The following is a 23,135-nucleotide window of genomic DNA, read 5'->3' as shown; positions in this document are numbered from 1 at the left end:
GCCGGGGGGCTCCTCCCAGCAGTTTCCACCGCCGGGTCTTCCCCTCCTGCCCTACAGCTGCATACAGAGAATAAATTTCAAAGGAAAAAAAGCACAGCAAATGTGCTGTCTCCCCAGTCACCCATCCAGCCGGGGAAAAATAATAATCCCGAAAATCCCACCCCACCTCCATCTCCTTTCTTTCTCTCTCTGTCTCCGGCTAAACTGTGGCCCGGCCCTGGGTCTCTCTCCCTGCTCTGAGCGGCCGTTCCCGAGCGCCCAGGATCTTCCCAACAGCCCGAGGTCTCGAAAGCTGAATTGAATCAATGTAGCCTGAGCTGGGAGGAGGAAAAAAAAAAAAAAAAAAGGCAGCAAAACTGCCCTAGAGATCGGTCGGCCGGTTCCTTTGTCTCCTTCAGTCTCTGCCGAAACCCCTGCACATCTGAGCTGCAAACAAAACCACTCTTGCATCTGTTCGCATGCAGTATTTACAGTGATTCGTGTAAGTCAATTGGATGGCGAAAAAAAAAGCCATTGGCTCCGTTTTATTTAACATAGACTTCACTGGGCTCGCTTTTTGGTGGAAGCTTTATTTGCACTAAATGAATAATCTTAATTGCATCACTTTTGAATTAAAAATCAATGTTAATCAAGTTGGAAGTAGTAAATATCAGTTTTCATTGTGCCCGCGTAGAGGGTATTTTTCTTGTTTTGCAAATAAAAATACAAGTCAAATAACTTTAAAAGGGCATTATGTTCTGCTACAAATACAATTGAAACGGATTGTTTAGGAGCGGATCAGAAATGGTACAGAATTTTGCACTTAATTTCCTCAGTTATCATTTACAATAAGAACCTCTTGGCTTGACAGCCAAGTCTAAACAGTAGTAAATTAGTACAAATTTATACTGATTTTACTCTAATAATCGTAATAAAAGCTTATAGATTTGGCACTAATTACATAAATGCCTAATGATCTTGAAAATTACTCTGGTTAGAAATATATTACTAATCTAAACTTTGTTGTTGGCTGGCTTTGAAAAATCAGAACATTAGAAATGGTTCGCTTCACTTCTGCAAAGCACTTTAAATTGTTCAAGTAGTTTAATATATTCAAGAGGAAAATAAAAAGCATTTAACTTTATTTACTGCTTTAAGTTGAGTTTGTAGGCTAGCCGAACTTGGAAACTTTCCCCGAAAAATAGGGTTTACGGGCGCTCAAATCCCAGGGAGGCAGAGCTCCCCGGGCGGCTGGGACGAGTGATGCTGGGCTCCTTTGCCCCTCGTTGCGCTCTGCCTTGGCACCGAGCAGGGCCGGGCCGAGGTGGCGGGCAGCCCCGGGGGCCAGGCGAGCCTGTGCATCACGGCCCGCTGCGGGAACTCGGGCAAGTTTCTCTTTCCTCGACGCCCTGGAGCCGTCGGGGCTTGGGTGAAAGAAAGCCTGGCTGCAGTTTCCCCAGCCGCTCCCGCCCCCGGTTCCCCGGGGCCGCCGGCCAGCGGGGCCGGCGCTGCCCGACCTCGCCGCACGTCTGCCCCGCTCGCAGCCCTCGGTGGGCTCTGAGCCTGCGAGACCCTCGGGAGACTGATCGGTGAGAGGGTGCGCTCCGAGGAGGCATTAAAAACAATAAAAGCCGGTAAATCAGGGGCGACCCGGAGCGGACGAGTGTGGCAAATGTACATATGGTAGAGAAGGAGAGAAGGAGAAGGCGGGTGGCCAAGGCGAGCGGAGCAGGGTAAGGGAGCGCGGGCGCGGTGCGGGCCGGGCCGGGCCGGGGCGGCGGGAGGCCTGGGCGGCGGCAGCGGGCGGGCGGCGGGCGGGCGGAGCGGGGCGCTCCGGGCGCTGACATTTGCAGGCTGCCCTCCTGATTGGTCCCCGCGCCGAGCTGCTCACGGGTTCATTGAAGTGTTAAGCACCTCCCCGTCTCTCTAAAGGACATTATAATGCAAGAGACCCCCTTTTTAACCACACACCGAATTTTCTTTCATTTAGACGATCTATATATATATATCTATATATATATATCTCATATCTTATATCTATTTTAAATAACTTAAGGCCGCTAAAATTTGGGGGGGAACAGCCTTCGCCCTGGAGCGGTGCGCGATGCTGTCTCACGCCGACCTCCTGGACGCCCGTCTCGGTGAGTTTCCCCCGGCACCCCCCCGCCCTACGGCGGCTGCACCGGCTGCGGCGGCGAGCGGGGAGGAAGCCGGGGCAGGAAATTGACAATTTGTTCCTTATTTTACCTTAATGCGTTCTAAATGGGCTAATTCCTTTAAAAGTAATTGTACTGTATTAAAGTTTAATTTGATTTAACATAAAAAAGAAGAGAGTGAGACCTACGGTGTATGTAGATCTACAGCGAGTTGTGGATCATTTAATTTTTCTCTCCCCAGTTTTTATATACATACCTACACATTATTATTATGATGATTATTATTTTAGGACAGATGAGCTCGATGGTGTTTACGGAGTTCTGTGTGGCCTTTTCTTGCTCACCGGTTTGCTTTTCTCCCGCCTTTTCCTTAAAAAAAAAAAAAAAAAAGGAAAAAAAGAAAAAAAAAAGGGAGAAATACCTGTATCTATCTGTTTATGGTTATTCATGAGTTTGTTTAGAGAAGCGGAAGGAGGAGAGGGGAAAGATCGGCCAGACAGACCGAGGTCCCCGCGCATCTGGCGGGGAGGTAACGCTCCCGGCAACAGGGCGGCTCGAGCCTTATTTCTTTCTCTCCGTCTCTTTCTCTTACCAGCTCCGCTGGAAAACCCAAGTTGAACCCGTGAAAACTTGCTCTCCTCCTCTTCCCTTCCCTTGGTCTTGCAAGGGAAGGCCGGGCAGGGAACTGGTTATTTCAGCAGGAAGAGGAGCAGCTCGATGTAAAGTTTTCTCCCCTCTGCCCGTGTCGCGCCGGGCCAGGGTGTCTGCGTGTCGTGGAGCCGAGCAGGGCTGCGGGTCTGGCGGGCGGCCGGTCGGGGACGGCGGTGGGGAGGCGGTGGCGGTGCTTGGATGTCTCTCTCCAGTTCAGTGCACAGGAGAGGGGCTCTGATGGATCTATGCTCAGCTGCAGCCGAGTGACTGCCGCTCTTTGCTTCCGCAGGGATGAAAGACGCGGCCGAGCTGCTGGGACACCGGGAGGCGGTCAAGTGTCGGCTGGGCGTCGGGGGCTCGGATCCGGGGGGACACCCGGGAGACATGGCTCCCAACTCGGACACGGTGGAAGGGACCACCCTGCTGCCGGGAGAGGACATCACCACAGTGGGATCCAACCCCAGCTCCCTAGCCGTCAGCGCCAAAGACCCTGACAAGCAGCAAGGCCAGCAGGGCGGCCAGAACTCCAGCCAGGCCGGGCAGCAGCAGGGTCAGCAGAAGCAGAAGCGGCACCGCACTCGCTTCACGCCGGCGCAGCTCAACGAGCTGGAGAGGAGCTTCGCCAAGACTCACTACCCGGACATCTTCATGCGGGAGGAGCTGGCCCTGCGCATCGGTCTCACCGAGTCCCGGGTGCAGGTATGAAAAGCCGCCCCCGCGCAGTGCCTGCCGGCCCTTCCCCAGTCGCACCGACGGCTGCGCGGCCGGCCGGCGGCGAGGCCAGGCACAACGGGGAGGGGGGGTGGGTGCCCCAAACCTCAGCCCGACGGCGGGGTGAATAACCCACCCCTGAAAGCAACAGTTTGATCGGAAAGCCTTGAAATCAGACATGCGTCGCTTCCCTTTCCGCAAAAGTGTCACCTTGGGGTGTCCCCTTTCCCCCTATCCTACCCAACGTCCAGCTGAGGGAAGCTCAGCGGGGCGTGCGCTGAGCTTCCCTCAGCTCCACGGCCCGACCCGTGGCTGGAAGGAGTCGGGGGAGGGACAGCCCGAGAAGAACGGTCTCAGTTCTCGCAATAGCCCGGCGCTAAGAGTCGAGCCGTGAGCCGGGAATGACTCCTTTTCCACCGGAGCGGAGTCATGTGGCGACCGCGGGGCCGCCGTCCAGGTAGCCGACGGCAGGGCCGCTGTCCAGGGTGCTGATGTGGCGACACGGCCGCGGCAGCGCCAGGAAGGGGCGTCCGCCCAAGCCACGGCCCTGAGGGCCAAGGTGGGGTGCGAGAGAAGGCATATCGGCTAGTAAAAAGGCACATCGATAAAAGCCAGTTGTGTTTGTACTCGGACTTTCCCCATACTGGCTTTTATAATGCCTGGAAACGGCGGGGTAGTGAGTAACTTCAACATCCAGGGTGCACTTTGTTCTCTAAAATACGCGCATATATATACACATATATATATGCACACAGGACAGTAGGAAACTATTTAGGCAAATAAATGTAAACGAAATTTGGTAAAGGGGGAGCAAGTGCAATGCGCTAGACTGCTCAGACGCAGCTTTTTGGTGCATAAGGTTATTGTAGCGACTTCCTAGGCGAGTCCATCCCGAGGAATGAAAGACTGCACAATAGAGGCACTTGTGGGATGCGCACCCCGGCTCAGTACAGTGCACCGGGACTGCCGCTGCTAAAGCACTTCAGCGCAGTCACTGTTCAAAACCTCTATCGGCCAGCACAGCTAAAATCCTCAGCTAAATAAAGACACGTGAAGAGAAATCCCTAAATGAACGTTTTATGAAGGAAAACAGATTCCGTTCTTGAATGTGACAGAAAAAGCACGTCTGCTTTTAAAAAGTAAAACAATTTGACTCAGCCTACACAGAACTATAATTAGTTTAAATTAAAAAAGAAATTAGATTCACAAATAAAATATAATTGGACAACTGATTCTATGAAAAAAGAAAACGAGGTCTATTAAACTTTATTGGGTTTCCCAAAGGTTAATGATACCAATTTCAATATTAGGAGTGTGGTAAATGAAGTAAAATATAAAATGGAAATAGTTATTTTCTAACAGCACATCAAAGAAATTTGTAGAAAGAAAGACAAAGTGTTTTAATGGCCTTGGCATAATCTTAAACCAATGCTAATAGCTCGAGACTGCTGATAAAAACAGTTTAATAGAGTGTCAATTTAAATTTTTTTTTTACAATAATGTTCTGTAATTTAAAAAGTAATCAGATCAACATAACCTTCTTAATTAACACTTCAAAATGATTAACATTATGTAATCTAAGGCAAAAAAATATTTAATATATTTACTTTACAATCCGATGTATCACTGGTCCTTGATCAAATTTAAATTAAATAATAATTAGTTTATGTTCTTATATGAGTACTTTACAGTTTTCTTTATAGTTAAAAGATAGCCTACACATTCATTTCAGTACATGGGATCAACACTGATTAAAGAATGCTCCAAATGCTTAATTTATAGCTGCTGTACATGTTTTTAAGGGTTTTAGGATAAATCACCACTTTCCTCATTTTAGATCTGTATTTAATGTATATGATACATTTAAATAATTATTAAACTGGCTGATGCTTAAACTGGAGTCCAATTCCACATCTGATATTGCTCTGCTTTTCAAGCTGCTGTAATAAAACCATTCTTTTTATAGCATGCCATTATTAGAAACCAATTTCAGAATTATTTATAACCTGGAATGGCTTATTAAGCAGCAATGCGAGAATCATGCAAATTACGCGATCAAATGCAATATAATAAGCATAATCATTAGTCTCTAGCACGGATTAATTAACTTTCAATATTTTATTTACATAAAAACTAAATCAGTGAAATAACTTCTGCACAGTCAGGCTTGCCTTCCAATATTTTATATGAACAAAAATAATGTGCTGTAATTCCATTGACCGTGTCCCCCACAATGGTCCCGTCACCTGCCACATCTTAATAGGGGACAAGCTGAGAGTATTTTCTAGTTTTCTAATGGAATGAGAAATTGCATTTTCTTCCTCTCCCAGCACTATTAAAGTGTAATGAATTCGGCCCAGAGTTCACGGCTGGCTGATCGAAATGAACCTGAGATCTGAGCTTTAATACAGCTCTCCAGATTTCCTACCAAATCTTCACATTAATCATCCGCTGGATTCCAATGAGATCTTCATAAAGCTTCGGCTTCTTAAAAAAAAAAAAAAAAAAAGAAAGAAATAAAAAGCAAAAAAAAAAAAGAAATAAAAAGAACATTAAAAAAAAAGAAGAAGAAAAACAGAAGTGATATTGTCTCCCTTTCTATCGCTTTCATTCTCTCTCACCCGTTTATAGCTGGGGAATTAAATGGGCTATATATTTTAAAATACATTTACAGTATGTCTATATTACTGTAACAGCAGATATCATCAAGGTAGGTTTTTAGATTCCAACCTCCATTAGATTCTCACTGTTGTATTAATAATTTTCAGGGGCTAGTTGCATTTTAAAAGGAGTTCAAAGTTGCCAAATGCTCATGGTTAATATATTTCTAGAGTTGTCATGTGTGCATTTTCAAAATCTCCCCCAGGTTTTCCCTGCATTTTAATCTGTCATGCACCAGTTTTCAACTGGAAACATTCACATTTTAAAAGCATATGCAGTGTAGCTATGAACTTAGGCGACCAGACCTGATGGAGATTCTTTACACCACCAGCAAACCATGAAACATAAAAAGATTTTGTAGCCGCAATTTGACTATTAACCCTAAAACATAATTGAACGCGATTTTTCGATTATTCATATATTTAGCTCCCTCACGGCCGTTCATTCCCGCTAATTGGCGTCCGCCTTTCTCAGTCCGCCTACGGAGCCTGAGAGGGTGGAATCCGGCAGGATGGGGCACTACGCTCCCTCGGATTCCAGGTGGACGTGCTTTCTCCCGGCTTACGACTGTCTCGGTTGCTTTCGGCCGCGGTGCGGCGAGACCCACCAAACCATCCTTGCCACGGTGCCACCACGAGCACCCACTCACCTAAACCACCTCTGGTTTTGTTATTGTAGGTTTGGTTTCGTTATGTTTTGGGTTTTTTTTTTAACCCAAATGCGGGCAGTTTGGTGAGAGCGACGGTTTCCGGGCCGGGCCCGGATGGCACGGGGCGGAGGCCGGCCCGGGGCAAGGCTCTCCGCCCGCCGCGTTTCCGTGGCGGATCGGGAGCGCGTCCACGCAAGGCCCAGAACTGTAGACTATTCGGGGTTTTTTGGTTTCGTGGGGTTTTTATTTCTTTTTTTTTTTTTTCTTTTCTCCGCCGTGGGAAGGCCAGGCTCCTCTCTTTGAGTCTCCTGCCCAGGACGGACAAATCGATCGCTTTCGTTATAAAAAGTTCCAGCTGTTTCGTCAACCAGTGATGGGGACGCGCGTGGGGCTGCGGGTGTGAAGAGTTACCGTGGCCGGTGGGGGTGGCGGGAGCCGGGGCGGGGGTCCCGCCGGGGCCCCCGGCTGCGGGGGGTGGTGGTGGCTAACGGAGCGTGTCGCTGCCCGCCGCCCGCAGGTCTGGTTCCAGAACCGCCGCGCCAAGTGGAAGAAGCGCAAGAAGACCACGAACGTGTTCCGCGCCCCGGGCACGCTGCTTCCGACGCCGGGGCTGCCGCAGTTCCCCTCGGCCGCCGCTGCCGCCGCCGCCGCCATGGGGGACAGCCTGTGCTCCTTCCACGCCAACGACACGCGCTGGGCCGCCGCCGCCATGCCCGGCGTGTCGCAGCTGCCGCTGCCGCCGGCGCTGGGACGGCAGCAAGCCATGGCGCAGTCCCTATCCCAGTGCAGCCTGGCGGCCGGCCCGCCGCCCAACTCCATGGGCCTCTCCAACAGCCTGGCGGGCTCCAACGGCGCAGGCCTGCAGTCCCACCTCTACCAGCCCGCCTTCCCCGGCATGGTGCCCGCCTCCCTGCCCGGCCCCAGCAACGTGACGGGCTCTCCCCAGCTCTGCAGCTCCCCGGACAGCAGCGACGTGTGGCGGGGAACCAGCATCGCCTCCCTCCGCCGCAAAGCACTAGAGCACACAGTCTCCATGAGTTTTACCTAATGGCCGGCGCCTTGCCCCGCGCCACCCCCGCCCCGCCGCCGCCGCCTCGCCCCGCGCCCCCGCCTCGCCCCGCGCCCCCGCCTTCCCCCACCCGACTTACCAGGGAGTCGACTCAGGATCTGAAATCAGACACCAACAGACTGGTGTGTGGGCCGAGAAACACCCCCGACCCTCCCCAAGCCCCCTCTGCCCCCGCGCTCCCCTGTGCCCCGAGGTCCGCCCCGCCCGGTGGCGGGAGCACTCGCGGCCGCCCCGAGCCCGGCTCTGCCTCCCTCCGTCGCCACGACCCGGCTCTCCTGCCGTCCGCCCGTCCGGCTTTGGCTTTGCAAAGAAATACATTTTTGTTTCTGTTTTAATAATTTTTATGGTTTATTTAGGAGCGGCGACCTGCCGCCGGCTCCTTCCGCTGCGAGGGCGCCGTCGGGGGACGGCCGGGCGGATTCACGAAAAGGCACGGAGAGACCCCAGAGAGAATCAAATCCATTTTGATTAAGCATTAATGAGCGACAGCGAATGTGATGGGGTAAAAACGAAAAAAAAATTTAAAAGCTTCTTTTTGTAAAAAAACAAAGGGGATAAAAGGGGGAAGAAAAAAGCGCGCAAGAGCGCTTCCCTTTTTCGGATCTTTGATTTCGTGACAGTTGAGTTGCCGATCCTCCCTACCTTTATTTACGCATTTATTTACGTTCCTGCTGCTATTGTCCCTCCGCAGCGCCGGCGGAGGCGCCGCCGCGCCCCCCGCCCCGCCTGGCCCGGCTCGGCCCGGCCCGGCTCGGCCCCGCGGCCCGCCCGCCTGCATGTGCCGGTCACCCCGCCGCAGGGCAGGGCCACTGGAGGAATGAACAAACGATGTGAAATAGGATGTTTTGTGTAGATAAAGCATTCTTGTTACATACTGGTCGATTCGTGATATGTTTTAACTTATTGTCTGTGCTTATTTATTGAATTTTGGGTTACTTAATAAATGTTTGAGCTAATATAAAACATATTACTTGACTTTTCCGGACACGTTTATATCAAGTTAATGTGAATGGATAAATAAAATCATTTTCAGTATGTGATATGAAGAATTATAGATTTTGATGTGGCGTGTGAGATATGAGAGGTGTCTTCAACTGCAGGCAAAAAAAAAAAAAATAGACAGGACTTCCTTCTGTGGTATTCACTGAGTCCTTTGTCACAAGTTTGGGGATAGTTTGCTTGCTTAACTTTGCATTGATGCCTTTCACTTGTCACAATTTTAATACTTCATGATTAATAAACTTTTGTTAATCTTTCTGTGTGGTTGGCCTTTAAAGTGTAACAAAAAGTTCTGTGGTGGAGCAGGGTAGGGCGAGGGATGAAGGAGACTGGGTCAGCGGGAGGCTGGGGCAGGCAGGCAGTGGAGAGATGATCAGTTTTTTTGGAATGTGAAATGAGGGCACGCTGCTGGCAAAGCAAGCCCCATGAAAAAGAGAACTCTTGCTTTACTCCCGTGCAAACTTTGATACGGTGGAAAAAGAAATGCAGTACATTGCCAAGCATCATACAGCCAGGTTTGGGCTTCTTTTTTTCATCTTCCCCCCTCGCCCTTGCCTTTTATGCAATACACTAAGATCTCTTCTCCTTGTACATCAATTACACACCTCTTAATTACACACCTGAGAGTGCACGACTCCATAGGCATCCACAGAAGGGTCCTTGCCCGCTCCAAAGTGCATATTACATATGCATATTTAATTTAAAAGAGAAATAAAAGCAGAATAAATTATTGGTGATCCAGACCACAAGTGAGTCCTCTGGGAGTCACCTGCAGAAGGAGTCCTACGCCCTCCTGCAGGAGTCTGCTCCTGCAGGTGTTGCAGCAACCCAGGATGCACCACCTGAGGTAGTCTAGGATAGACAAGACAGATCCCATACCACAATCCATACCTCAGTAGCATTTGGGAAAAGAAGTCACCGTGTTCTGTCTCCTTCCAGCCCTGCCTCGGGCAGAGCAGCTGCCCCTCTGCGCCCGGGCTTGGCTGCGAGATTGGAGTCCGTGATCAGTTACAGAGATCTGCTCCGTGATCTGCTTACGGAGCAGAGCTGCTTGGAGAACCTCCGGCTTCCCCATCCAACTGCTGACTCTACATGGGCCAAGGGGAGTAGCGGCCAGCTGGGATGTCCCTTGGTCCTCCCAGTTCCACTGTGTTCTGTTCCCCATATTGTGGCCTGCCAGGAAGGTGAAAGGTCTCCACTTACATGCAGAAGAGTGCAAATCTCACTCTACTTCTTCCAAATGTATGGAAGGTTGTTTACAAGCACATAATTTTTACAGCTGCTTTATATTGCTATAAGCAAGACAGCTTTATGATGTAGGAATGTTGTAAAATGTGATATGGAAGATCTTAAAAAAAGATGTGCTTTTTAATGGTGGAGAAAAATGCTCTTTCTGTCTGGGGGCAGGGGATTGAGACACAACCTGTAAGATCCAACTCTTGACACTGAACATTGCAGCTCTGTGAAAGGGGCCTTACAAAAGCCCTTCAGCTTAATGCTCTCTCTTAGAGCATCCATCATTTCCTCCATATTCTATGCAACTGTAGTCCTGGTTATGAGCAAAGCTTTTTGATACAAACTTTGATACAAATTTGATTTGTTTCCATAGCAATAGATCCTTGTGTTCTGAGTCCTGGAGATTTTTGAAATTATATGTACCCTTAGCATCTGCTGAAGCTTTGCAGCATAAAACATCTAAGCTGATGCTCTTATGTATTTAACATGGGTGGAAGGAAGGAGGCCACAGGCTTCACTCGCATATGCTACACGCTTCGTCTGAATTATTTTACTATAAAGTCTCAATCTTTCTGATGTTAAAAGCTAAAAATCAAACAGCACAAACCAATTCTATCTAACAACATGAACAGCTTTGCTTCATTCGCGTAAAGTGATCAAAATAAATGAATGAATTCCATACAAATTGAGAAGGAATAGTTATGCTGAATAACAATTAGCCTATTACTGACTAAGTAGGTAACACCAGGCGCTGGGGCTGTTACAAGCTGGGTTTATTTGCTTGTGTTAAGGTGCATTTTAGCCTTAAGCTGTTCCACCCAGTGTGTAAGTAGACTGAGATTTATGTTCTTATGTATGGATTCATTTCCGCGTCGGCACATATTCATGTAATTCTACTTTCCTCTAAACACAACATCACCCCTAATGTCTAAGGAATATACATAAAGATAATGTCACTGAACCTTTCATTTGCTCTCTTGATGAAATGCTTTGACACTCTCTCTCTCCTCTCTTCCTCTCCTTAAATCCCCATGGAAGGCAGAATCTGCTCTTACCCACTGCTGGAGATTGCAATCACTGAGCAATTACTAATAAGGGAAGAAAGTTTGTGCAAGGCAAGGGATCAGGTAACATTGCAGCATGGATTATATTATTGTACTAGAAGTAATGATCGCTGCTCTTAGAAATGAAAATGTGGTTTAATTTGTGTTGTGGTGTTTAAATTTTCATTTTTCAGAATAAAAATCTCTGCACAGGAAAATGTATCTTGCAGTAATGGAGGTGTGGCAGTTAACCTGTCAGTTGAAAGTATGTAACCTTCCTTTTCTCCTTTTCATGACAAAGGTAATCTCATCTAAGGGCATTTATGTGAAGAAATAACAGCATGGCATGGTGAAACCACTGGCTCATTAATCCTGGCATCTACTTCCTGCAGGGCTTCTTGATTAGTTAGATTCATTCATCAGGTATTTCAGAGTTTTTGATTTCTCACCACTGGTTAGGTTCACCGAGTTCAGGCTAAATTGAGCCAGAAGCAATGTTTATTAGTAATTTTGTAATACAGACTACTCTAATAATTCAGTACAAATATTTCATCTGAAATATATCCATTCAGTCTAACACCTAATGTGGTTTGCAGCTGTGTTCAGAGAGAACGGAGAGAACATGGTGATTTGGCAGTATTTTCTAAATTATTAACATGAGAGCTAATAACAAAATCTTCTTAATTCCCAGTGCTGGAATTAAGATTCCTTTTATCCTAAAGCAAGCTCTGGCAGGGAGATGACTGCCTCTTACCTGCTGTTAAGACTGAGCTCAGAGTGATTGGTCTGGGAAGTGTGGCCTTTCAGCATAGAGATGAAAAGGAGAACAAAGGAATTGTGTGTTATAAACACAGGAAAAATCCAAATTACACAGAAGTGAAAGGGAGAGGAATCCTCTGAAATTAGCAACCTATAAAGTCACAGATATGTTTCTACTGTTTGACAGCTGAAATAGAGTTACTGCTTGGGCAGTAGAGACAAAGAAGCAAAGACCCTTATCCGGCAGCATTTAAAGCCCTTCCTGACCTGGCAGTGAATTCAGCAGATGCATGTGTGAACATTTGCAGGGTTGGTACTCAAAATTGCTCTGCCACTCAGCTTTCTCACAGTGAAAAACTTTATTTTCTGAAAGGTATGAGAGGACCACACATGAATCACATTTAAGTATCTGTCTGACCGCACCTCATACCACATGAGCTCATCCAGCCATGGAGGAGGTAAGACCTGGGGCCTGAGAGTCCATTTGACTTCATGAATACATATGATATACCCAAAAAATTATTGGACAGCTGATAGCCATGTCTTAACTCAGAGAAGCAGCTGAAGAACCCACTGGCTCCTTCTAAACATCATGGACCTGTCATTACCCATGCACCGATGGAACTGGAAAAGAAAAACAGAGGTGGTTGTGGTGGTGGAAGGGCACAGCAGGTACAACAGTTTTAATTTTTCACCTGATCACAATGTGAATAGCAGCAAGAGTGCAAGGGGATGTTCTTGCCTAGGATGTGGCAGGGGATGCTGCTTGATTAACCAGCATATTTTTATTTATGCTGTGCTTGAGGGACTTTATGTATAGCCATGTAAGGCCTTCTGTGAGATTCAGTTCTACTCCTCAGAGAAAAACTGGAATGAGGATGTCTCCCTTCCCACAATTCTCAAAGCTGGGGCTCATGCACAGATGAGCCTGTCTTTGTCTGCCACCTGGGATATTGTACAATGGTATGGGTGGGAGGTCGCCTCTCCTATTTTCCAATAAATTATGTCTGTTTCAGCTTCTTCCACAACTGTCTTTGGGGCTCAAGAGTGCTGCTGCACCTTTATGTTGCATCATTCATCAATGCTAATGCTTAAATAAATTTTTCAGAGCTAAAATTATGCTTTTAGAGGTGTTGAAATCTGTCAGAAGAGAATCCCTCCCCAGGAGCAAGGAATCCAGAGGCATTTGTGCAGAATTTGCCTTTGGAGGTTATATAACCATTCTGCAGAGATCCTTACCCTCCTTCGAAGGTCGAGAGGGAAAATGCAGAATATGCTTAATGCACTGTCTCTGAGGGTGACGTTCTCTCCTGACCCCCATAGACAGTTTGTGCCTTGGAGTATGAAGTTTGATTAGCCTTTTCTCTCAGCACTGGAAGCATCATGGTAGTGATCCAAAAAGTGCTTTGGGAAAAAACAAACTATGGACTTTCTTTCACTGACCTCCCGCTACAGTGAATTTCATAAGCTGACAATGCACCCTGTAAGGACACATTTCTTTTTTACTGGTTTCAATTTATTGCCCTTTAATATAATTTAGGTGGCAGATATGATTCCCTGTGGCTCCTTTACAAGCTTTTAAGGTTTATTTTTTTGCTAACTTTTTAAAGAGCATTTCTGAATGGCTCCAAGCATCCTCCCCTGGTTTTGGTGGCTAGTAATTAACAGGGAGCACCAGTCTCTGTCAAGGCATAAACATTACTTTTAAATGAAATTCCTGTGTACTGGAAGGCTGTGATTTTGAGATTCCTGCCTTATACCAAAGTCCAGGCAAAACTTGATTTGTCTGTAACACAAAGACTGCCCTTGCCATTGAATCTGAAGGGTTTCGTAGTGCCATAGTCACAGCTCATGTGAGTCAGTGGTACACTGGGAAAGAAGACACATGAAGAAGACATAGAGTGGTCCAGCTGTTTGCCATGGCTAAAGCCATTATAGGGTACTTTTCACTGGGCGCTTGAGAACAGAATGAACTCCATTCAGGGAGTCCCTGGGAAGGAATAGGCTCTCATTCCAGTAACATCATCCAGCTTACAGGCTTGTGTGGCTAGGGAGATATCCACTGAATTCAGATTTATAAACAAGTCCAAGTGTAAAAAGGTATTTCAGCCTCTACGTGGCTACAAAATGTCACCAGAAATTAACCAGCTTTGCTCTTTCAACTGGAGAACAAAATGAAGAGTCTACAGAAGGTCAGACATATAAAAATGCATTGAAATGAAAAGGGAGGAATATTAAATTACAAAATAAAGAATTATACTTGGTACAGCTTGTGGCTATAATCTTTTTGTCTATTTCAAGCAGTAATTAACACCCACAACTGTATTCGTTGTAAGCTTGTGATCTTCAGGTCTTGGTAGCAAATAAATGACTCATACTTTATTCTTTAAATTTTAATTACTGTGAGAAATACATGAAGATAATTCCACTATATTTTATATTATCACTACTTTGCCCTTTCTGCTTTAACTGCCCTGCAATTTTAAGCTCATGTTTGCTCAAACTGTGACTGGACAGATCCCTGCCAGTGTGGAGAGTGCTGCCGGGCTCTGGGGAACCCTGTCTGGGGAGAGACAGCTACAATGGAGATGTTTTCTAAAGGATGCAGGACCCTGTGTTGTTAGCTAATTGCTCTGGCTTGTCTTCATATCTCACACAGGAATCTGCTGTCTCTGACCCACTCATCACGTGCTTTGTATCCTCACTTAAATCAGACCTTTTTTCATTTCAGTCAAAGGTGTTTCTTGTTCTGTCTACAATAAATTGCTCCAACAGTCATTCATTCCTTATCACATCCTCTCTTGGCCTCTTCAGTAGGGTGTAAATCTATAGATTTCACCCATGGATTCTGTAGTCCATCCATTACATCCAAACCACAAAGTCTGCCTGTTGCTTGTTGGTGCCTTCCATACACATCATCCATAGTGTTAAAACTCTGACAGCAGGTGATTTCACCATTACCTACTAAATGAAAGTATCCAATGTTGCAGGTTCTTGTTTGAAAAGCCATCTAAGTGTTTTGATACCTAAGTATGCTCTTCAAAATAATGTAGGTGGCCAAACTAAATCAGTTTTAATGCTCTTTTTTCACTAGTTTCTTATCAAACTCCTCAACTAGTTCATGACTTTCTTCTTTATCAGATAATGTGCTCCCTACTTGCTCTACCTATAATCTATATAAATACACAAATCTTTGCTTTCCATTCACTGCAGCTGGCCACTTTTAGTGTTGCAGTTGTCCAGTCATTCCAGAGGTGCTTTTTCCACCAAGACACAAAACCCCATCTGATGTTTAAATCTGCTTTTGATCCTTATATTTTGCCTCAAGCTTCAGGCTAAGATACCAATGCAAAGCACAGCACTGTGAGGGTTACTGTGGGAAAATGAACTCTGTGTCAGCCAGACCCACTACAGATCCAAAGCAGTTTATGACCCTCTGTGTGAAAGATTATCTACCTGCCTACTCCTGCTTTCACTGCTGCCTCTAGGATTTTGACACATCACATACTCTTGTGACTACCTGTGTGAATCACTCCAGGTGAAAAGCAATTTGAAGCACCATTCCTGGCTATGCCTTTTGCCCTCACCTTCAGCTGTCATCATGGGTACCACTCAACTGGTGAACCTCCATGAAATGACTTTGATATATCTAGGTTACATCCAGGTCTTCTCATTCCCAAATTGGCAGAAAAAAATTCGTAGCATATGGCACTTGACTCATCAGCAAATTGTTTAGTTGCAAAAGCCTTCCTCCTTCAACTTACTCAAGGCAATTTTAATTGGTCCTGCCTCGTATCAGACTGTGCAGCAGTGGAAAATCCCAAAGATGTCCCGTTTGCCTCAGCACATTCTCTAGAGGCTCCCAGAGAAGCAGATTGACTGGCAAAGGCAGTTGGAGTCCCAGCTGCACTCTAGCTGAGGCATGCTGGCCAGAGTAGCTGTGCATGGGACCAGGCCATGACTTCTCAGATTCTGAGACTAACATTGTCAGGGACTACGTCCATGGGATGCCTCTGCTTGTTTCTGAGTCTGCCCTGCCATGTGCAAGAAAGCAACACATGAAATTTTCTCTCTGTTTGCACTCCTATGGAGGAATATCCACAATGCAACATGCTGCATTTAAGCACAGAGACTCAGCACATTCTCAGCACAGACAGCTGGCATATTGCTTTGACTATTCTGCTCTGCAACGTTATCCTACAGAGCAAGTGGCTTTAACTTACCATGGCTTTTTACTAAGGATTTTAGCAGCACTCCTACATCTGTTAAAGGTGAGCTTGCCTTTGCACAAATTCCCAGTTTATTTGATGCCTGTATCAATACAAGTTGGGGTTGATTTTTGAGGTAGTGGTTGCTGAAACTCTTCAAACTGGGGTTATTGGTGTCCAGGCTCTCTGAATATTAGATTCTCAGAGAATATTATATTCTCAGAAAATCAGAATACCAGATTTTTTACATGAGTCATTGGACCCTGGAAGCATGTAGAAAATCCTCCAATACTCTTAAGTTCACTCCTATGAGCTGAATTTAGACTGCAGTTTATAGAATTTTGGGTAGAGGAATATAGGCATAAGAGGTTGGCAACAACTTTCACAGCAGACTGAGGAGAACCCATTCCTCACATTTCCCTAAGTGGGGGACCAGGCTGCAGCAGCCTCACTGACTTCAATTTAGGTAGGGCAGCACATTCAAAAGTCCTAAATTTCAGCAGTATCCATGCACTCACTCAGGGTGTATCTCTGAGGACTCTTAGGAGTGACAAGAATAAGGCAATAGGAAAAAAACCGACCAACTTTATGATGAATATAGGTTTTCTGTAGACAGCTGGGTGTTACTCAAGCACTGCTGAAGGACTTTGTCTTGCCTGTTGGGTAGCAGTGTCAGGGTACGGAGTCCAAAATGCAATCCCCTGACATGATTCACTGGCCCGGAGTTGTATTTGGTGAGTAATAATATCAATTGCAGAATCCTAGTATGGTTTATTTACTGGTCACATTAGCATGTGAGCTGATTCATATTGCCACAGAAAACCCTTGCTTGCATATGAATGTTATTATGCTATCAACTGCTTCTGATATCTCACAGATTTTTTTTCCTGTTTTCTCCCTCCTAATCTATTTTTTTTAGGCCAACAACCCTGCTTCAATGCCAGCATCTGCCTTTCTAATAATGTAACTATTTACTGCATCATTGTGCTCTACTCTCATTTCATGTTGTCACACTCTCCATGACAATATTTGAAAATTGTCAAAACCCTCAGTGAGAAATTTGTACCAGAGGAAAAATGAGAAACACAAGTGGTGCAGCCAGGTTATCATGAAAAGGTACGGAGGCTGTCGTCATGCCATGCCTCGCTTGTGTGACCTCCTTCTGGACTCAGGCTGAGACACTCACACTGCCTCTGCTGGAAAAACTGATGCTTAGTTTATTTTTGGTGTGCTTTCACTATAAATGCTCTGAGTCCCTCTGGACAGCTCTGTGCTGTGTTTGCATCAACATTCTTTGTGTTCTTCAGTCAACAAAGTCTCTACTTTCTCCAGCAACTAATGCCTATGCAGCAATCAGTGAATTATTATTAAAACAGGAATTGCATGTATTGAGTTATATCTTCAGGACTGAGTGAGCCTAACTTAGGCTAAGAGTCATTAACTGAAGCAAATGTGCTGGATAAAGGAGAAGCAAAAATAACTCAGTGAATATGCTTGTTATCAGTAGGCATCAAATGTTTTCCTGAGCTCAGTCCCTAAGCAACTACCTGTATCTGTCACTGTGGCCCTCAGGAAAAAAAGAGATCCCTGGGTTTTCCATGCCCTGCCAAAGCCCTCCCACTGTGTGTCATCTGCAGACTGTGGCAGCCCAGGACACACTACAGTTGTCATGCTCACAGCAGGAAAAAGAGGGTGCTTTAGGAAGAATCATAAATTTGGGCAATAAAGTGTTTGGACAGGGTGGCTACAAACAAGCTTGTCTCTAGTATGTTGGGCTCTATTTTCATACTGTTTTTCAACTGCCATCACACATGCCCTGGAACTCCCCCAAAGTTACCTGTGAGCCAGGTGGTGACTGTCAAGCTGCTCAGCTGTCCCAGTGCAGAGGGACGTACCTGGCACCAAATACACACGCCCTGCCTCCCCCAGTGGCAGCACATATCTCAATCTCCATGAGCAAATTGAGGCACTGGTGTTTTCCCAGCCCATTCACACTCCAGAGGTCAGAAACACTCCTCTTCAGGTGTCACACCAGAGTCCTCCACTGCACAGGAGGGGATTCACAAGCTGCCGCAGAAAATGCTCCCACAGAAGGATGCATCTCAACCATTGCCAGCCTGGCTGACACTTGATAGTGTCTGTTTCTCTGGTTAGCTTGTTTGTAGCAATGTGCAATCCATTTTTCATTAGGTAATGTGCTGGTAGTACATGGACAACTCTTCCATAGCTGGTGGAACAAGCAGTCTCCCAATCAAGATATCCAGAGGTCGCCTTTGTAACCAAACAGTTTAAGAGTGACCCAGACAGAATGTTCCTCGGCTCTCCTACAAGCTCCTGGGTAAAACAAGGTCGTTTATTTCTGGAATGAACATTGAAAGGAATTAGGGCTATCTGTTCGGGGTTTTTTTTGTTTTTTTTTTTTTTTAAAGAAGTATTTGTAGCAGTATACATTTAGAGTCTCTGTTCTTAATAAAGAAGCTAAATACAAAAGAGTACATAAAAACCAAAACATCACGTTAGACTTACAAGGTACAGAACTGCAGGAGGTCTGCATATTTTACTCCATATAATAAGCATGATATTGTGTCATGCTTTATTTCTTGTGGTTTGAAAACCCACCTGTGGAGTTATATATTGCCCTATACATAACGTGGTTGTATAGAGGACTCTTCCCAATGGTGATAATGTAAACATATACTATTAAAAACAGCACATACTTACAAATCCAAACAGAAATACACATTGAGTTATGATAAGTTTTAGTCAAAACAATTATCAGAATGTTTTTTGAATAAAGCTGGTTCTATTTTCCCAGTTTTGTTTGGCTAGTCTAATGAGGCTACAAAATACCACCAAGTATTAAGAATGTGAAGTCAAAAAGCCTTTTTTCACCTCAGCTGTACTGAATGGCAATTATACATTCTGAACAATCATACAACTTCTTTAATCAAATGAGGTAATATGAAATTGGCTAGATTTTCCTCAATACTTTCAACTTCAGTGAAAAATACAATAATTAAACTCTCGGTACAATGACTTTCAAACCTCTGTGCACTCTCAGCCTCCTCTCTTCTTCCCTTTCTGGATAATAAATCCTTATGAAAGCTGCTACCACGACTGAGACAGGTTGTGAAATTGTTTAATAATGTTGACTCAAGCAGTGACATCATTTGGAGACTCTTGCTTTTCTCACAATGTCTTTAAAGACAACTGGAAGCTGGTGGATGTTACAGAGCAGACACAGCCCTCTGCAGTAGGGGGGAAGGTGGTTGATGCAAGGGGAGCTCTATTTCCCCATGGGGATTGAGGTGAGCCAACTTCAGGGGAAGAAACCCCACCATTGTCCTCTTTGTCCTTCCCTGGTGATCTTGCAAGACCTTCTTTGAAACACATCTCTTGGGAGAGGGTCAGAAAGTTAATGCCTCATATTTTGAAGGCCGGGGAGGGTGCCTAAGCAACTTTTGTCACCCCAAGCAAAATATTTTAATGTACCTGGGGAATAAAAACCCCCAGCTGGAAAGCAAACCCCACAGAGTCAATTGCTTTCCCCATTCTGAGAAGATCCTGCTGCATCAGGTCCTGGCTACTTTCTGAATATGTGTGTGGTTGGCAGTAGGATTCCAGGAACATCTGCTTTACAAAACTGATAATTTCATCTGGAAAACACAAATCTATTATAAGAAAAAGAAAAATAACATGACTGTGAGGTTTCTCCCCACTGTCAAACCTTATAATCTGCAAATAACATTAGCCTAATTCCACTGAAAATTATCAGGCACTATATTGGGGAAAAGGTCACTTTTGCTGTTCCCTGTATGGGAGGTGTTGTCAGTTGGAGCAACCTGGCTCTGTGATGTGACAACTACAACACATTTCAAAAGGCCGTTCAATCCCCAGAAAATGTTGTAAAATAATAACAAACTTCCCAAACATGTTGCAGTTTTAAAATTATATATATAAAAAACTTGAACTTTATGTGTTTGAATGGATGTAAAATGTCTGTCTTTCAAAAGCGAGGCTGCAATTCTAAGGATGCCATGGAAAGAAAAAAAAATTACTAGCTCTAGTAACAGATGTGAAATTACATTAGATAAATATAATCATTAGTTTCAGTCTCACCCTGGTTAATTTGTTTGTGGAAATGTGCAACCCATTATTCATTAGGTAATTTTTCACACATTGATTAGAAAGCCATGTCGAATTGTGACCCCGCACATTGGGGTTTGCCTATCTTGCAGTGAACTATATCGCTTACAATAGTGGAAATGGGGGACAAAATGTTTATCTCAGGCTGATTTTGTGCCAATAAGTAAAGTAAATCAATAGCCAGTGAAGTGTGAACGACATTTCTCTGCTGTATAATATGGTTTTGGGGGCAATTTGACATGCTACAAGGGGAAACAAGGGTCTTGAACAGAAAGGTAATAAAAGCAAATCATGCTGGTAACTGTTACTGAAGTCTTGTGTTTTTCTCTACATGGGCAGCTTTAAGATGAGAAAAATAATGCATGTAGTAGTCCAAAAACACTGAGACACTCCCCAGATTTGTGAACATTGGAGATCAAGTCCAGATGTGGTTGAGAGAGGCTCGGGTCTCTGGAAGGGATGCTGACTCTGTGTTTAGGCAGGCCCCTGCGCTGTGCTGGCAGTGCTGTCGCCTCCCCAACAGCACTTGCCTCTGCTGACATCTTTCTTCTGGCAGCTTCCTGTCTAGGGGGTTAAATTCTGAGCCTGCAAATAGTTTTGCATCAAATCACAGAAGCAGGTATTTCCACATCCCCATGGGACCACTGCAACATGTCTGCAGCTTATTTTAAGTGGCATTTGCTGCGAGTGCAAACCAGCAGAACTTCATCAGCTTTTGTTTATCTGTTTGCACAGCAAAGAAGCTGAACAGCAGACCCTTCTCTACTGTTAACTTTGATATTTTGCCATTGTGAATTGCAGATAAGTTAAAGAAGGGAAGAAGGGAGAGTGACATGTTTATGGTTGATGCCATCAGGTCTGTCTTTTATATCCCTGCACGATTTATTCTTCCCAGAAGACAGTTTGGGCAACATAGGTACATGATCAGCATGATCAGTGATTTTTCACAAGCACTCATTGTGCCATACTTTGTTTCATTCATCCCCACTGCTTCTTGAGTCAGCCAAAAGTTAATGGGAGTAAACTTTTTTTTTTTTTTTTTTTTTTTTTTTTTTTTGTGTTGGCATTTCTGTTGCATGCCCTGCACAGACCACCATGGCATTTGCAGCAGTCTAAGGTAAAATACAATAATAAACTTGGCCAGGAGAAAAAGCAGTGTAACATACCCATCCATCCCCAGACAGGAACCTTTGGGCACTCCTGTGCCCATGACAGCCATTACAATGAATTTTGGCCAGAGCAAGGAGCTATGAAGAAATTGTTCCCCTACACATCAAAAAAGTTTGTGCTTTCAAGTTCCTCTCATCCCCATCACCTCAGTCTTGGGGATGGAAAGTCTCCTCAGGGCCTGGGCCAAGCTGGCAGAAAAACTGCTGCAGTAATGAGGTCTTTTTGCCCAGGTGCTAAGTAGTTTAAGGGAAGGCAAGGTGTTTGAGCAGGAGGGAGACAGGTTGCTCTAGAGAAGCCCTTCAAATTGTGAAGTAGACAATCCTATATGTCCCAGGGTGCTGGAAGTGGCCCCTCTAAGAATGGCTGTACGGCGTCTGCCTACCACAGAGAGGGCAGCACAAAGGCGATCGTATCTACCCAGGATAAAGATCCTTCCATCAAATCACACACTCTGTCTGCTGGAATTAGAAAGGCTTAGCTCCTGACATATTTTAAAATGAAAATAAATAATTGATGTAATTAAAAAATTGCATCTTAATATCAGTCACACTTGGCTATTAATGGTGCATTTGGGTTTGCATAGAAATAAAATTAAATTGTCTGAAAGAGACCTGAAAGTCTGAAAAATAATAGAAAAACACCTCTATTAAACCCATAGGAGTCTCTTCTAACACCAAAGGAGCAAAAGCAATATATATCTGTCAATTTATAAGATACCTCTGTCTGGCTTTTTATGCCTCAGATGTGTTCTTTAAAATATAGATTAAAATAACTTGCGTTTTTCCACATAATGCATACTGCATTAAGGCAATTAACATTTAATTAACAGCAGGTTTTCCTCTGCAGGTCAGATTGCTAAGGGCTCACTGTTGTTGCCATAGAAAGTGGAAGGCTGGGCTGTTTGGTTTCCAGAAAAGGAACAGCTGTTTTTGAGCCCTGACAGTCTGAAATCATCCTGAGTAGTCTATAATGCTCCAAAGGACAAGGAGAGCAGGAGGAGGTGGCTGCTGTTGGTGTCACAGAGACCATCTCAGGCTGCTGGAGAATGTCATCTGCTTTATAAATCAGTGTGCTGTTGTTAGGGTGTCTTTTTAATTGAGCTGATAATAGAGCTTTAAAACTCCTATATGCACTCAGCTAATTTAACTGTTTTCCTCCAATATACCTTTTAATTGTGTGAGCAAAGAAGTGCAATTATTTCCCACACTTTTGCTTTTCATCTATCCTTTTTGTTGTTTCTCTCCTCTTCTTTCCAGATTCTTCCCTCTTTCTCTGGGTAGCTATTTGGGGCTTATTGTGAATATTATCCAAGATGCACAGATTTCATAAAGTCACATCGTGGCTCTGAATCGAAAACTGCTACCAAGATGGTGCAAGTAGTATTTGTAAAGGGATCTTTAAAAAGGACAGAAATGCTGAAATGAAGATAAGATAGATGTAGTGAACCTGTAGTAACACAGACAAAGGTCTCCTGAGGAAAATGAAAAAAACCAACAAACCTAAACCAAACAATCTCAAAGAGAACTTGGAAGAGCGTGGGGGCTCCCAGAAGGTGGTGGAGTTTGTCTTTTCTCCTCAGTAGGTGTAAGACAAGGCTCTAAATCATAACATCAGAGAAATGCAATAGAAACAACAACCAACTGTCATTTTCAATAGTACGATTGAAGGCTTCATGTTGGGGAAGGAGGCTATCCTGGT

General features: G+C 45.0%; 1 protein-coding gene across 1 annotated transcript; it reads left to right on the top strand.

Annotated features, from left to right (window-relative positions):
• Positions 1-2,083: 2,083 nt before the first annotated feature.
• On the top strand, positions 2,084-7,855 carry OTP (orthopedia homeobox). The gene is made up of 3 exons (XM_059836550.1): positions 2,084-2,120; positions 3,076-3,485; positions 7,325-7,855. The coding sequence occupies exons 1-3, from the start codon at positions 2,084-2,086 to the stop codon at positions 7,853-7,855; spliced, it is 978 nt and encodes a 325-aa protein (XP_059692533.1).
• The last annotated feature ends 15,280 nt before the right edge of the window (positions 7,856-23,135 follow it).

The sequence above is a fragment of the Haemorhous mexicanus genome, chromosome Z (assembly GCF_027477595.1).
Source record: "Haemorhous mexicanus isolate bHaeMex1 chromosome Z, bHaeMex1.pri, whole genome shotgun sequence".
In the NCBI taxonomy this organism is placed as follows: domain Eukaryota; kingdom Metazoa; phylum Chordata; class Aves; order Passeriformes; family Fringillidae; genus Haemorhous; species Haemorhous mexicanus.
Note: the sequence above shows the minus strand (reverse complement) of the source record. Positions and strands in the feature narration are given on the sequence as shown.

What these genes read in the sequence shown, in the direction of transcription:
- OTP (XM_059836550.1), top strand. Translation starts at nt 2,084, where the DNA reads ATGCTGTCTCACGCCGACCTCCTGGACGCCCGTCTCG. An exon ending in CCTCCTGGACGCCCGTCTCG is followed by an intron (nt 2,121 to 3,075) that starts GTGAGTTTCCCC and finishes TTGCTTCCGCAG; the next exon opens with GGATGAAAGACGCGGCCGAG. An exon ending in TCACCGAGTCCCGGGTGCAG is followed by an intron (nt 3,486 to 7,324) that starts GTATGAAAAGCC and finishes CGCCGCCCGCAG; the next exon opens with GTCTGGTTCCAGAACCGCCG.